Below are 17,386 nucleotides of genomic sequence, written 5' to 3'. Positions count from 1 at the left end.
TCTAAAGCTTCCATTGATCCTAGAAGATAATCAAATTTCCCTGTTGTCAAATAGTCCAAATTAAGTCTTTTCTTTAGGAAGTCCCCTGAAGGGTCAATATTTTTGCCACAACTAGGTGAAATATGTCAATTTTAGTAAATCTGAACAACCTATCCCGCAATCTGAACCTCCACCCCACCTGAAAAAAAAAGGATCCACCAGTTTTCCACTCCTCTTACATATGGCACAACATTTCACTTAAGGGCTTTGTTCTTAGTTGCAATTGTCTTTGCTTGCCACAATCCTTGTGAGGATCTTAACTTTTGGTTGTGTTTTAGATTTCCAATCAACTTTGCAATAGTAGAAGGATCTTGGTTCATAGGAGCAAAGGGAGCTTTAAAGATAAATTAACCAAGGATAGAACCTAGGAAGTCAAATGGCAAACCCTGTGTCGGGGAAAATGCGTGATAAATGCATGAGGACTACAGTTAACATAAGTAGAATAAGTTGGTCAATTTCCTGGTCAGAAAAGTTGAGATAGAAATTGAAATTCCATGACAGAGGAGGGGATGAAAACAAAACTGAAGAGACATAGGAGTTAACAATCTAAAGGGATTTGGGAGTTGAATATTAATTGTTGATCACTCCGCCAAGTATCTTCTCAAAAATGAGTATATGCTGACTCACAAAATAATTTGTGAAACAAGAGAAGTCAACGAATGCTTGTGCGATGGCCTTCCAAGGAAGTACTAGTAGGACCACTTAGCAATAGCATTGGCATCCCATCTATTATAGTCTCACTCACATAGCATAAATAAGTCATTTTTCCCTAGGAACCTTTACAACCATTTTCCTACTAGGGCCTATTCCGCAAAATATCCTCCTTACATCTAAGCCCCCTTCTGCTCTTTGGCTTACGAACCTGATCCTATGCTAGGAGATGATCTTTCTTCATTTTCCCAATACTCAATCCAAGAATTCTCTTTGTAATATTGTAGAACTTTGATAGGAATCTTAAAATGGAGAGAAACTGTGAGGAAACATAGGACTACCATGACTACATGAGTTATTCTATTACTTGGGAACAGGAAAGTCTTTTCCCAATCAGCTAACCATGCAAAATCTTATCAAAAGTGCATCCTGAAAAGAGGCAGCTCCATTTTTCCCCCTCTAAAGGAAGACCCAAATAAGATGGTCATTTAGAAAACCAATATCCTAATAGGTTGCTAGTTGAAGAACTAGGTCCTGACTCACATTGATACCCAAGAGAATGCCCTTTTCTAGATTTGTATTCAATCTTGAAATGTGCTCTAAACCCATGTACTTATAAACTTTTTCAAAATCAATCTTAAAAATAGCCTCTTAATATTTTAATCATCTTTTCTCATTTGTTGCTTCATTTTCCTTTAGAATTATATCCTAAACTTGTCTACTCTAAACAATAGCCAATCTAAGAAAGATGGATGGTCTCATGCGACATCTCATGTAATCGTTGAGAAATCACCTTGGCTATGTCTTATAAAGTCTAGTTACCAACTTAATGGTTATGAAATAACTTGATTAATTGGTTTGACTCCTCTTAGGAACTAAAACAATGATATTGGTAATACTCTTATTTGTGACCTCAATACTGTATAATTAAGGAAAAAATTTGAGCATGTTTGACTATCAATTTTGGCCTAAAAGTGTTAAGTAATTAGATAATTTTCTTTTTGATAGACAAATAAAATAAATATATTAACAATTCTTAGAACAAACTCACCAAAAGTTCAAAGGTCGTAAAGGACACCAAAAGGCAAAACACAAAAGAAAGGGCAACAACAACAAAAATCTTTTCATGAAGACCCTAACGAATCTATAAAATCTAACACAGTAAGAGAATGCCCATTTATGTAAATCCTAAGCCATAGTAAAAAGTTACAAAGAAATGTGAGTTGTTCTTAATTAGACATTTCTTTACTTTCAAACAATTGTCGATTCCTCTCTCCATAATATCCTAAAAACACATAGTGGGATAACCCTTCAGACCTTCCATTTTTTATCCATAAAAGAACCATGCTGCCCTAAAAAGGTTTATCTTATCAAACTCGACATTACTTATGCAAACCCTAAGGAAAACACCAAATTCTATAACACTCTAGCTTTGACACAATACAAGAGGATGTGATCTATTGACTTTTCATTTTCCTTATAGATTCACTAGAGACTATCATATCTTTTTCAATTGATCTAAAGTCAAAACCTTTTCCTATCTCATGCAAAGAAACCTACCGTAGTTTGAACGGTCGACTTCCAAATAGATTTTGGAGAGAATGCTTTTGCTTTTTCCTTACATTTCTCAATTTCATTTTGTCTTCCTCTCATCCCATTTGACACTCTTACCTTGAAGCCTTAAGAGGAAGGCCTCAACCATTTTTTTTTTTTGATAAGTAAACCAATATGTATTAAAAAAGAGGCCAATAGCCACACAGCATATAGGAGATATACAAGGCAGCTATAGCCTCACAACAAAAAACAAAAGAGACCAAGAAGACCTCACCTCCCCTAAGTGGAAGCTAGCCACTCTAGAAAGCCTAGAAGGGAGAGAGAGTTATCTTCAATATCCAATCTAGCCCAACCCCACAAATTACAAACAAAAAAATTCTTTAGCTTCTGTATATGTAGCACACCCCCCTTAAAGGCTAATCTATTCCTCTCTTTCCAAATCATCCAAAATATACATAACGGGATGGCCTTCCAAATTTTTTTCCTTTTTTTTCCCACCAAATGACCTGTCCAGCTAAACAAGACCTCCTTTACAGATTCTGGAAAGACCCACTTAACACCTACAAGCCCAAGGACTAACTCCCAAAGGGCTCTAGCCACTATACAGTGAATAAGGATATGATTTACAGATTCTTCTGCACAACCACACAAAAAACAGCAATTAGGGAGTTGCCATCCTCTTCTCTGAAGTCTGTCAAGCGTTAACACCTTCCCCCATGTAGCCTCCCACGCAAAGAAAGCGACTTTGGTAGGAACACTATCCACCCAAAGGCCTCAACCATCTTTTTCAAAGCTATAGAATACAAAAGGGGAAAGACTTTTTAGAGTAGAATCTCCACACCATTAATCTTTCAAGGATTTCACCTTTAGACCATTGTGCATGCTAAGTGAGGTTTTGCCATTAAAATTTCCTCAACCAACTACTCTTACTTTCTTGAGAATATCAATCCTTTTGCTCTTCCTCATACTTAGTAATAACTTGCTTCCAAATGGGACTCATTCCATTAGGTGAACCACTAAATCCACTTGCCTAGTAGTTCCTTATTGAGGGTTGATAGCTTTCTAATACCCATGCCTCCATTACAGTTCTCGTTGCAAGTGATTTCCCATTTCATCAAGTATGGTTTTTTTTTTTTTTTTTTTTTTTTGTAATGAACCTGCAACTAATAAAAAGTTTCTTAGGATTTTTTCAATCCTTTAATTCACCTTCTTAGGTAAGACAAATAGAGACATGGTAACTGTGCTAGTTTAATAGAGTGTTCTTGATAAGAGTAAGTCTCTTGCCCCTAGAAAGACACTGCCTTTTGCATATAGTTAGCCTTTTTTGAACTCCCTCTTATATTCTATGCTAACAAGCCCTCGATTTATGGTAGGCACTTAGAGGTACAACCCAAATACATGATATAGAGTTCCCCCTTTCTACACCCTATCTTAGCCACCAATTTCTCCATAAAAACATCGCCCACGGAATTAACTCTATTTTCTCCAAATTGATCTTCAAACTTGAGATGATTTCAAACCACATGAAGATTCAACTTAGATAAAGAACTTGCTAACCACCCTCATAAAAAATGAGTGTCATCAATGAATAAAAGATGAGACACCTCTACTCTTTTGCTTTCCCTTCCACTTACCTAAAACCTCAAATATATCTTATTTTCCTTACCTTTATCTAGAGCAAACAAATATGGGGAAGAAGGATCTCCATGCCTTAATTCTTTAGATCTTTGAAAGAAGCTGGTTGGGGTTCCATTTACCAACATCGAAAATCTAGTTGTCAAGATGCACGGTTGGATCTAACTGATCTATTTTGACAAAAGTTCATTTTGTTAAGAATTTCTAGCAAATAATCCGAACTAACATGGTCATAAGCCTTTTTCTATGTCAAGTTCGCATATCATACCATTTAAACACCGATCCATTTTGACAAAAGTTCATTTTGTTAAGAATTTCTAGTAGATAATCCCAACTAATATGGTTATAAGCCTTTTTCTATATCAAGTTTGCAAATCATACCATTTAAACACTGATGCATGTTGACAAAAGTTCATTGTGTTTAGAATTTCTAGCAAATAATCCCAACTAACATGGTTATAAGCCTTTTCTGTGTTAACCTTGCTTATCATACCATTCAAACCATTCTTCAACCTAGAGTTAATTGCTTCTTTAGTAGTAAGCACTAAATCTAAGATTTGTCTCCCCTTGGCAAAACCTAAGCAAACAACTTGTATAAACCACTTCTTTTTCCTTCTTCCATGGGCTATAATATGAAGTATTGGGAATTTCAATCACCCTCCTTGAACCATTTTAGCCTTTTGCTTTCAATGAACCTTTTTGCTTAACAATAATTCTTTTGGCCCTATTTTTGTGGTATCCTTTAATGCAACTCATTCATTTGTTAAAAGGCCCCCCCTGAAGAGAGTCTACCATGGTAATATTCCTAATGACGATTTCCGTTCTTTCCCTTGTATACCTAAAAACGATCTTATTCCTCTTTACTCTGATGCTTTGCAACTTTTGCATAACCTTCCCACTATGAGTTCAACTATACACTTACACACTTACAACTCAAGATGTCATGCCACAGAGTTTCAAATCTAAGGTGAGTGCTTCCCACTTGAATTGATTGATATCTAATTGATGGTAGTAGTGGGATAGGGTCTCTTGAAGACTACAAAGGAAAACTAACATCCTAATCTAAAGAGTATAAAAACCTATGTGAACTTTGTAAACATGTGACTGTTGCAAATTTGATCAAGTGAAGGATGCATTTTTTCTAATAAGGGGATCAACTAACTCATACTCTCTGATTATGCCATCAAAATCTCTCATACTTGAGAAATTCTAGTATTTCCTGACTTTTCTGTGGTCTTTCTAGTAAATTTGAAATTGTCCCAACATACCATCTCAGAAAAGTGAGCCCTTATATCCCTGTTACATTTGGGCATATTCCTAGAACTCTTACCTATGTCCTGTTGTGCATATTCCTGTTCTAGATGTCATGTTTGATTAAAGCTATTTTTTCCTTTTTGATTGTGTGCTCTTACATTAATTAGTTAAGTTCTTTGATTTATTACCTACTTATTTTTTTTTTATAGGCATTTTCCCAGCATATAGTACTTTCTTATATGTTCCTGGAGCATGTGATATCTGTCCTTAGTCAATCACCTATCGTTAAAGATGATCCCGAGAAAGGAGACAGTTCTAGTCATCGGGTTGATAGTCATATAGAGGATAACATCCTGCAAGCTGCTATTTTTGCTCTCACTGCCTTCTTCAGGTTTTTATTTTCAACTGCCTACATTAGATGTCTGCTTATGTGTGCGGGTCTCAGAAATTTACATCATTTCATAATTATTGTAGGGGTGGTGGTAAAATTGGAAAGAAAGCTGTTGAACAAAGTTATGCTTCTGTTCTTGCGGCACTTACACTCCAATTGGGAAGTTGTCATGGTCTAGCTACTTCTGGTGAGCAGGAACCCTTACGGTAATTGCCCATAATTTGTCTCCTTATTTTTTTCTTTTTTTTAAAAAATTTTTTTTTTTGGTTAAATTCTTAGGAGATTTATTTCTGAGCTCATCCTTGTTCCCTGCTTCAGGGCTCTCCTGATTGCATTTCAGGCATTCTGTGAATGTGTTGGAGATCTTGAAATGGGCAAGGTACTTGAATCTATAGACACCATTACGTATCCTTTTAATGACGGTGACTTGAATTTTAAGTTCTTCATCATGGGTAATAGAAAATATAAGGTATTTTTCATTTTTAGATTTTGGCTAGAGATGGAGAGCAAAATGAAAATGAGAAGTGGATCAATCTTATTGGAGATTTAGCTGGCTGCATTTCTATAAAACGACCAAAAGAGGTAACATGTTCTTTTCGTTCTGGTATTTATTTGTTTCTTTTTTTCTTTTTACCCAATCATTACTAAAATTCATAAAAGATTTTTAGGCGAAGGAGATATTGAGAAACAAATTAGATAAAAACAAGGAAAAGTTGGATTTTTTTTTTTTTTTAGAAAACATTTTAATTTTTTTCTTTTTCTTTTTCGTTTTCTCCCTGCTAGGATTTTAATCTGGAACCTGCCATTTCTCTACCCTAACCTTTTTCCACTCGACCCTGGACTTAGGGGCCAAAGAAAAAGTTAGAATTATTTAATTGTTTCTATGATTTCTAGGAATTTTTTCTTAGTATTCTTTAATTGTTATGCATTAATTTAATTTAATTTAATTTGTCTATCAAAATTATTTTTGTCCTTTGGTTTGAGAGTTTGAACCTTCTAATGGGTTAGTTCAACTTTCCTTTTTCTTTAATCGGATAGAAATGAGTAAGCTTTTGTTTCAAATTTTTTTAGTTGGTTTGGATACAATTCTACTCAACCCCACATGATGCTGGTCCTTTGCTAGCCTTCTTGTCTAGAAAGAACACACTTCAAATAGAATTAGGGATGTCTTGTTTCTTGGTTGATTGTTTTTGTTTTCTTTCCTTCTTTTTTTTGGTTGCTCCAAAAGTTCAAATGAAGTTGCCCGACATATCATATTATACTGGCTAAACTCCTTGAAGCTTCTATTAGACCTTCACAAACCAATAAAAAAACTTAAAGAGTGTTATCAACAAACCAAATAGTGGCAGAGCCAGAAAGTTTTGGGGGGGGAGGGGGGGAGGGGGGAAGGCAAAATTGTTCATAAATTTTAAAAAATAAAAAATCTTTGCAATAAAATAGAAAACAAATATAATATATCCTCCTTATCATTCCAAAAAATTGGGAAAAAAAAAATTGATTTTGAAATACATATTGTAAATTTGATTAGAAAATTTTCAATATTTTTTCATTAAAAATCTTTTAAAACTTTTTCAATAAATTTTATAATTTTTTAAATAAAATTCGAGATTTTTTTTTTCCAAGTAAGTATAAAGTCAATTGAAAGTGATGAAATATTTGACTTAGAAATTACCTATTATATAGTAATATCGCTAATGTATTAAGTGTCTTGATATTTAGACTTTTAATGAATTCATATATCACCTTAAATAATGTATAAGTAGTTACTAAGAATTTGATACTTATTATTGTCTAACGTTGAAAGCATTTTCTTAGTTATATTATCTTGAATGAGCAAGACTAAATATAAATCCAATTAATGTGAATAAATTTAAAAATTTCAAATGATGGAAGAGAATATACCATGAAAAATTTATTTAATAAAATATAAAATATAAGATGATAAAAAAAAAAGAGAAATAAAAATAGAATAAAAGGAAACAATAAGTAAGGCTATTAAGTAAATTTTAGAAAATATTTTATTTTCTTTTTAATTTTATTCAACCTACTAAAGTAAAAGTTAATTTCACTCATTCGGATTAAGTGTACTAGGCTCCCTGAGATTTGGATTAAATATACTTAATCATTATTAACTTGAAATTTCGTTAAATAGCTACTTTATTTTGAATTGAAAGGAAAACAAGTGAAATTAACAAATGAATAGAATAAGGGAGGGTTTTTGATGAAATTTTAAATTAATAGTGGTTAAGTATATTCAACCTAAACTCGAAAGAGGCAAGTGGAATTAACTCTACTAAATAAATTTACTTTTTAATTTTATTTAAAATTTATAACATTATTTTTATTTAAATTTTTTTGTGGTATTTGAAATATAGTTAATTTTTATATTCTAAAAATTTAAAACTAAATTTATATATATAGGGGTTCATTTTAATATTTTAAAATCTCTAACTATCTGTAACATATATATATATATGTTTTGAAACCCTGAGGGATAGCTCAGTTGGTCCGGCTTTGGGTTTGCTCCCCAATGGTCACCAATTCTAGTCCCCTCAGGGCCACTGGAGGTTTACCAGTCGTTAACTTCAGGGCCCCGTGGGATTAGTCGAGGTGCGCGTAAGTTGACCCACACCATACTAGACACATTGAAAACTGTTGAAAAAATTTATAATTATATTCAAGTCTCATATTACACCCAATTTTATGGAGAGATTTGGGATTGGACATAGATGAATTCCATGCTTCTGTATATATTTACCAATAATTAAATGGCACAAACATGGAAAAAAATAAGATTTTGAAATTTGAATACCTTGAAACTGAAAATGCTCTGCTGCATTATTGATTTTATTTTTTATTGATATATATATCACTTGAGCCAGGCATCAAGGGCCTTTGCTGCATTATTGATCTTGAGTAGACAATACAATAATTTTGCTATAACAACATTACAGATCTCTAAACAGATTAGTAATTTCATCATACTTGAATTAATTTTTTATTTGTCCTTAATTAACTTTTATCCCTAGTAATGGGTTCAGACTTGATTCAGAAGCCAAATGATCTTTTTTACTCTATTATAGTGTTTCCGTGTGGGTTTCAATTATGCATGCCATATACCTACTGTTCTTCTATGCTTTAATGAGGTTTTGTGGGACTTATGTCTCTCAAAGCTCTATCTTGGAGTATATTCCCTCCATGTCATTAATGCTTGCCAACCTCAAGTTGATGAAAGATTAAAAACTATTCATTCATATAAAACACCAAATAATCTATCTATTTAAAATTTTATACAAAGATGTAGTTTATGAATTGACAACTATTGAGCAAGGATTAAAATATCCCAAACTATCAAAATATTGGTGGTTCAATTTTATGGAAAATTTGGCAAATATCGAAAATGTCGGATGGAAATTTGGAAAAAATGATGATTATGATGGAAATTAATTAAACCTCATAGAAATATTTTTAAAAAAACTTCAACAAATGATAAAACATTTAATAACATATATTGAAGTTGTATGATAAAATTTGTAATGTTAGGTAATGACATAATGTGCGCTAATAAGAACTATAAATTTTGAAAGCATATACTCAATATTAACATAAAGGTAAAAAAATTTTAATTAATTTTTTAATAAAATAATATATGTATAGTCAAACAAAATTAATACATGGATACAAATTTTATTTCATTGAAAACATGTTATGTTTCAATAGTTAAAATTAAAACATATTACATTTATAAAATGGTTGAAATTTTATCAATTTTAAAAGTTATTCTTAAGCTAAGATGTAGGATATACATATTCCATGAATCATAAATTTAGTTTTTTTAATCAATTTTTATTTTTTATATTACTGATTTTGCAAAATAATTTTTTTTTTATGATAAAATTAAATTTGTGGTTGAAAAAGAAGAACTAAAAAAATGTTTGTAAAATATATTATAAAATAATATTAATATATGTATTATTTCTAAATATTGAATAACATAATATAAAAAAATATTTATAAATTTTAAATATTTTAATCATAAATATTGTTAAACACAAGATAAATTTCATATTTTTTTTAAATAGAAAATATTGGAATGCAATATAATTTTTATTTTAAACATTGAAAAATAATATATACATTCCATTTTATTTATTTTTATTCATTTTATAAACTAAATATAAACATTACAAGTATCCCATTGGATATGCTACCTTAGGATATCATGCTTGTTGGACATAATATTCATGGATATCATATCCTAAGATATGCATTTCTATATTCCATTATAATTTTTTTTATTCATTTTACAAACTAAATATAAATATAACATATCATTGGATATGTTACCTTAGGATATCATGCCTATTGGATATAATATCCAAGGATATCATATCCTATTGGAAATGATATCCTAGGATGTGCATTTCCTATCCAATGAGATACAAAGATATACATATCCTATCCTATCCCGCCAACCAAATGTAGCCTTAGGGAATATCAACACAAGTAGATTGATAAATAATATCTTTATGTGTAAAGAAAGCACCAAGACTCACATTGAAATACTCCCTTCCATTATCAGACCTAATTAGTGTCACTGTGCAGAAAGTTGATTATGGATCATGGTGTAAAAATATTTGAGAGTGGGAGTAGTTTCGAATTTTTGCTTAAGAGGTATACCCATGTAGTCTTGTTGTAGTCATCAATAAAATTGATAACCACCTAGCCCTAGAGAGACAAGCTACTTGTGAGGGTTCCTAAACATCAATATGGATAATGGAGAAAGCACTTTCACTTCTTTTGTTACTTAAAGGGTAGAGAATACAATGACTTTTTACCAACTCATATACTTCACATTTGAGTTTAGAATGATCTAAATTGATGAACAATTTAGGAAACAACCATTGTAAGTAAAATAAATTTGAGTGTCCTGATCTCTCATGCATTATCCAATATTTTCCTGTTGGTTCCTTCACTACATTCCCCTTTATTTGATAACCTTGTATTCATTCCTTGGTAGGTAGTAAAGGTCATCTTTCCTGAAGTGAGGTTCTGAAAAATACAATGAATTGAGAAAAAGGTTACAGAGCAATTGCAAGTTTTTGTCAGTTTACTGATGGACAATAAATTGCAAAACATGTTATAAACATGTAATACAGAGGAGTGAGTAATTTCTGTGAAACAGACACGTTTCCTTTATCACTTACAGGGGTGACAAATCCATTTGCAAGCTGCACCCTCTTGTTTTCCTGAACATGGTATAAAAGATGAGAAAAAATCAAATTCTTTGGCCATATGATCACTGACACTCGAATCAATGATCCCGGAGCTTAGGATTAGAGACCGAAAAGGTACTAAGGGCTTTACCAATTGTACCTGATTGTGCAAATGCATAAGAATTGGAAGATGGGGGAAACCTCTGATTTTCTCATGATCTTATACAAAAGATCAAGTTGCTCCTTTGTCAAAGGTAGGTTCTCAGCACTTAGAGAAGATCCTGTGTTGTCTGCAGTGAACATAATTTTCTTACATGTTCAGTTTTCTTGTGACATACAAAAGGACTTGTGAGAGCTATTTTACATGGGCTTGCGTATGGGTGTGACGTGCAAGTGTCAGGTACTCTGTAAAAAATTGAAGAGTCCAGGTATCTCCATGCAAGATAGAGATCCTAGTAGGTGTCAAATTTAGATACATAAACTTTATTAATAATTTGAAGAAGAGAAATTGGACCTGACAATGTTGGCTAGTTAAAATGGTAAATTATGTTAGTGGGTTGTACTGAGTTGATCTTAGCCTGTGGGTATGTATGGATTCATTTCTAAAGGACCAGACAGAACCAAAAAGAAAAAGGGGAAACTTCGTACTTCCTACTAAATCATTTATATGCTAAAACTTGTTATTCTAGAGTTTCCATGCAAGGACCAGTGAAGCACATAAATCTGCAATTGTTAAATTCTACACAAAGAAAGCATTATAAGGTTTGGGAATCAAACATTTAAAGTAGCATTCCCAACCAAAGATCAATCTATATCTCTATAGTAGTTCCAAACTGATAAAACTTATGTACTTGTGTAGAAGTTGCTTAATTGAATGATGAATTTCATGGATCATTGATGAGTTCCCTTCTACACAGGTTGGACTATCTCTATAGTTTAATCATAAATTATGGACAAGTTTATTCAGATATTAGTTCCAAAATGGTGTTTTTGATAATTACCTAATTCCTTTATTGTGGTCTTGCATTAAATGTAAAAAATTGGATTTTAACTAATTTTGTCCTCTTATGGTATTTTTTTTTTCAGGTACCAACTATATGTTTAATTCTGACTAAATCACTAGATCGGCACCAAGGATTTCAAAGGGAAGCTGCTGCTGCGGCATTGTCAGAGTTTGTTCGGTACAGGTATGGTTAACTGATGTACCTTAAGAAAGATGTTTTGTTTTTCTTTTTACTTTGTTTTTTGAAGTTTTGTCAGGATAATTGGTATATTATAACTATTTTACTCTTTAATTCTGTGTATGAGTTTTTGTGGGGTTGGGCTGTTGAGGCTTGCCCAATTTTGTGTGCCTATGGTTATAAGATGTTCTGAGGTATCTCACTCACCAGGGAAAGTACATATGATGTGCAAGGGTTGTATATAAGGTTTTTTCAGGTAACCCAATCAGGGGAAGCACATATCGTACAAGAATGACCTCTTTACTGATTCTGTTGTATTGACAGTCACTTTCCCACTGCTAGTGGCAAATTGCTCTGAATATGAATATTTAATTATCAATTTTCTTAATGAAATTTTGTTATTTTCAACTGAAATGACGCATTTAGCTTGTGGTGAGTGATGATGTTCAATTCTCTTGTTCTTAATTTGATTATATTGGTCTAAATTGGTTTTAAGCTTACTCTTACCAGCAACTTCTCATTGGTTAAGGGTTCTCATGGTGCAGTGATGGGCTTGATTCATTATTAGAGCAGATGGTTGAGGCATTGTGTCGACATGCATCAGATGACTCTCCAACTGTTAGATGTCTTTGTCTAAGAGGATTAGTGCAGGTTTGAGATTTTATAGATTTTAAATGGCTGTTTTGAATTCATTGGATTCATTGAATTTGGAGAACCCCTCTATTTTGAATTTCTTAGATGCTCCTTATTATGGTTAGTTCTGCCCTTTTTTTCTAGGCTAACTTTGTCTTTGTTTGGTGTTTGCTTTGGGATGTTTTGTGTATACTGCCTGTATACGTGGGGTGCACCCCCGCTTTTTGGCGTTTCTTATTACATGCTTTTGTTGTCTATAAAAAAAGAAGTCTGTTTATAGTGAATTCCATATTTGAGCAATAACAATGTAGACATCTTTTATGCATGCTTCTCAAAGTCTTGCATCTATGTTTCAATATTAGTTTTTACTTAAAAAGGATCAGCCATGTCTATTACATGCATGCAAAGTCATTCTCCCCAGAAATATTAGACAATCACCAAGACATGCACACACCGTCTAGGAAATCTTTGAAGTTCAATTCGGAATTTGAATCAAGAATCTGGAATCATTCTTTCTTATGTATATGCTTGTGTTCTTTGTCCCTCTTTTCCACCTTAGTTTTTTTTTTTTTTGAAAGGATGTCAATTTAGATTTTCGGTGTGCAGATACCATCTATTCATATTCTTCAGTACACTAATCAAGTTCTTGGGGTGATAATGGCTTTGCTTGAAGATTCAGATGAATCAGTTCAACTAACTGCTGTTTCATGCTTACTGAAGGTGATTCCGCTTGCCCTATTGCTATGATTCTTGTTTTTGTTTTTTGTTTTTATTTCTTGAAAGACTTATTGTTCTTAGTCCTGTACAACATCCCATCTGCTGTAGGTTCTTGAGTCTTCACCTAATGATGCGGTGGAACCCATTTTGATTAACCTTTCTGTGCGGATACGCAATCTTCAAGTACGTTCCTTATTTATTAAATTTTTCTGCATCCTAGACTGTTATTCTATGCATGCAATGAAGCAACTATAGTTGGCTGATAAGTTTCTTTGGACACAAGTGGATGAGATACCATATTTTGTTGCATGACCCTATGTTTGTTTTCTCTCTCTTTCTCTCTCCACCTTTGATGCCTAATTAATTTTCTTTTGATGGGTTGTTAAGTTCATGCTTTAGTTATTATGTATGTCCTTTTATTAAAAAAGATGCTACTTTAAAATGGAAAACGGAAAAGGATTTAGAAAAAAAAGGGTACGTGCAGAAATCAGGTGTAGTTTCTTACAGAGTGAGAATGCTCACCCAAAGGAAAATAAAAGATTCCATAAAAATATAAGAAGGCCACTCAACTAAAATTTCTTGGAACCATTGTTAGCAAATAGGCAGATCTTTGGCCTTTACACAAAAACCTTTAATTTGGAGGTTAGCAGGTTGGTAATTTCAAAATTGCTGTTATGATGCTTCTCTTCCAATGAACAACCCACCCGCATCAGTAGCACCACACCAACATAAGAAAGGAGGTCAAGAAAGTAATTAAACAAATATGGAAATGGTAAAGATTTAAAAACAAGAAAGGTAAGGAAATGATGCATAAGATCATATCTCCTTGAGATAAGGGACTCTTATTTTGTAAAATCTTGCAAGTTTGGGAAGATCCATTCCTTATCCCCATCCTATGAGATAATTTTTTCCTTTTTTTTTTTTTAAAAAAAATAGACAAAGAGAAAGCATCTAAAGCTCCTAATAGGAGGTGTATCCCAAGTACACATGTCTAAAGGTCAACTGAAGCAAAAGAGCGGCACAAGCTAGTTACTTTGACAAAACCCCAAAACTACAAATTGACAAAGGAGATGTCATTACCCATCATAGAACCTTTAGACCACTAAAATGGAGCATTAGGGGATCCTTTTTTACAGCTAAAATTGACTGCTCCAGCTAGTTAAAAGATCTCTTATCCTTTTCTTTCCATATTATCCAAAACAAACATAAAAGAGCCATTTTTTAAACCATCTCGTGTTTCTTTTCCTTGAAACTTCTACGCCAACCAAAAGAACATCTGTAGCTTCCTTAGGAAGAGCCAATGACAACCCAAAGGGGGAAGAAGACCAAAAACCACAAAGTAAAAGACCAACCACAATGAATGAGGATATGTTTTTCCTTTTCTTTTCTCTGTTTGCACTTAGCATCAACTTCAGGATTTTCTCTTACACTACGTACCTTGCAAATAAGTTGATGGAACGTTAGAATCCCAAATCCCCTAGTTGGAAAAAACAAGAATGTGCTGTCTACATCTCTGAAAGGGGCATGGCATCTGAAAGCTTGACAAAGACTTGACAGGCTTTAGCTCCTAATCCTAAAAATGAGATTCTGGCTACCATAATGGACTGCTTCTTCAACCAAAATATTCACTACCTAAGTATATCTGAACACAACTCTATTAAACAATTTTGGGAACCACATTTTTAGAGTCTCTTTATACCAAATATCATCCCAAAATTTGGTTCTAAGAACATTTCCTATCGAAATGCAATTCTAGAGTAGAAATCATTCCACTCCTTTTTTATGGCTTATTCCATAGGATCATCCACCTCTTTTTCCACTATGACCTTCATTCACTAATCACCTCTCTTGCAACCATTATCCTTAACTCTACCATGGAAATTGAAAGTTTGTAGATCTTGCTTGTGGAATACCTAGTGGGGATGAATAGGTGTTGAAAAACCTAGGATCCAGTAGGATAACACCTAGAAGGGGGTGAATGAGTGTTTTTTCAAAGATTTTAATATAAGGGTTGAAATTTTCAATTCGATTAATCCTTTGAGAACGAAAAATAATTAAAAGCAATCAACCATATACAAGACAAAAGATTTTTACGTGGAAAACCACCCACACAACGTGTAGAGGTAAAAATCATAGGGTTGAAGACCTCGAATTGACAATCCACCATTTAAGAAAATAGTACACAAAATTACCTGGAAGATGTTACCCCTAAACTCACTCTCCAGAACCTATACCACAATCCACGTTCATGACGCTATGCTTCGTGTGCTCTAATAGATCTCGCCTCAGCTCTTGAGGGGATGCGGGCCTCCTTCACAACCTAACGAATGGAAAAGCCAAACATATTTGAGAGTTTTGGGTTAAGCGCAAAGAATAATGACTTAAAAGTTTAGGCGCATTCACTCTAGAGAGAACTCTCTCAATAGGTACATATAAAAGAAAACCTAGTGGACTTGGAATTAATTTAGAAATCATAGTTGACTACAAAACAATTTAGAAACTTAAGAATTTTAGATAGAAAGATTTGGAAAGATTTCATATTTTAAATTAAAAAATATTTGAAAATATTTTCCTTTCAAAATTCCTAATTAAATTCTTTTTCAAATCTCTTTTCCAAATTTCTTAAAAGATTTGGATTTTTTTTTTTTTTTAAATTCTCAACTTAAAATTCTTTTTCAAATTAATTTTAATATTTGAAAATATTTTCTTTCTAAATTCTTAATTTTAAATCCTCAATTTGAAATTCTTTTACAAGTTTTTATTATTTGAAAAATTTTTCTTTTTAAATTTTCAATTTAAAATTCTTTCAAAATTAATTTTATTTCTAATTTTCATAAGTCCACTTTATGTCTTATGTCATTATTTTCAAATAACTAAACCATACTTACATGTTTAATCTCTACTTGATTCTGCACCAACCTTGAATCGTCAAAGGAGTGTAAATCATAGGAAAGTACGCAGTATCGTAAACTAGGACGGACGGAACAAAACTGCTAACTTAATCTAACTAGCCTAATGCACTAACAGAAACTTCATATGGATTTTCTTCCACCATGTGGTAAGAGAAAGAAGATGTCTCAATCATTTTGTTTTGGTTTGGTTTTGGCTTTTATTTATTTTTTAAGGACAAGACAACAAGTAAAATGTACACCAGGGAAATGCAAGAATTAAACCATTGAATATCTAGTTCTAAGGATGGTCCTCCAATTTACGAGGGGACATAAGATCCCCTACAATATCAATTAGACAATAGGCTCCTCTCTTGCCCAAGCTTTCAGCTCCTTGATTTGCCAATATAGAGTCTCACAAGGAGCAATCCAACTTCATGTGGCAGTAGATAATTTGCAAATCTGGTGCTCATATTCCTGTGACAAATCTCTGAGTGTTAGCCATGAAATTATCAACAAATGCACAATAATAATGCAGTTACAACTTTGGGATCACAACTAAAGTAGATCACATCAATCATTTACCAAAAACTAGCTCTTTGGGAGAAAACGGCTTGGATAATTCTACTCCTGTGATCCCAAATGAGTCCACAATGCCCATTTAACTTGGGTGGCCTTAGGAACATTGTTGAGTTTGTACTTTAGAGTGCCAAAAGGTGGAGGAACCAACTCAGTCTGTATAGCTACCAATCTCTTAACTGGAAGATGGACTGATTTCCCATTTTGCAAAATAAATGCAATTTTATTGTGCTTGCTAGTCTCATTGAACTTAGGCTACTATATCACATGTAGCAGCCTGCTCATCACAAGATATTCTCATGGTTGCATCACTAGAAAACTACATCTCTTGTAGAAGAGATTTCATCATTGCATCTTTCCATTCTACCCTACATTAGCTAGTAAATCATGATGGTTAATTTGGATACTCATTTTTTATAAAGGGGATACTGACCAGCTGAAAAAGTTTCACTTCTCTGTTATGTAATGTTAGTTTACTAAAGCCTAATTACATAGTGATCTTAGTCAAGAAAAACCAGAGAAAAGATCATCACAGCTTGTAGTATTCCAAGTTATCATTCTCAAGGAATCAGAAAATTTAACTAATTTTGCCTAAACCAAATCAAGTAGTGATTTTTATGAAAAATGGATTGGATCAAAGATGTGATT

General features: G+C 32.9%; 1 protein-coding gene across 4 annotated transcripts in view; it reads left to right on the top strand.

Moving 5' to 3' along the window:
• The window catches only part of LOC100243631 (protein SHOOT GRAVITROPISM 6), a 59,316-nt gene that overhangs the window by 30,188 nt on the left and 11,742 nt on the right, over positions 1-17,386 (top strand). For 3 of the 4 annotated variants that reach the window (XM_010655698.3, XM_019221632.2, XM_010655699.3), the window contains 8 exons: positions 5,343-5,524; positions 5,608-5,730; positions 5,843-5,903; positions 6,011-6,106; positions 11,827-11,927; positions 12,467-12,572; positions 13,161-13,274; positions 13,380-13,454. In XM_010655698.3, the coding sequence (XP_010654000.1) occupies positions 5,343-5,524; positions 5,608-5,730; positions 5,843-5,903; positions 6,011-6,106; positions 11,827-11,927; positions 12,467-12,572; positions 13,161-13,274; positions 13,380-13,454 (858 nt within the window). Of the gene's footprint in view, positions 1-5,342; positions 5,525-5,607; positions 5,731-5,842; positions 5,904-6,010; positions 6,107-11,826; positions 11,928-12,450; positions 12,573-13,160; positions 13,275-13,379; positions 13,455-17,386 lie in introns of those variants that run through there. The other variant, XM_019221633.2, reaches the window with a different exon arrangement.

The sequence above is a fragment of the Vitis vinifera genome, chromosome 8 (genome assembly GCF_030704535.1).
Source record: "Vitis vinifera cultivar Pinot Noir 40024 chromosome 8, ASM3070453v1".
NCBI lineage: Eukaryota > Viridiplantae > Streptophyta > Magnoliopsida > Vitales > Vitaceae > Vitis > Vitis vinifera.
Note: the sequence above shows the minus strand (reverse complement) of the source record. Positions and strands in the feature narration are given on the sequence as shown.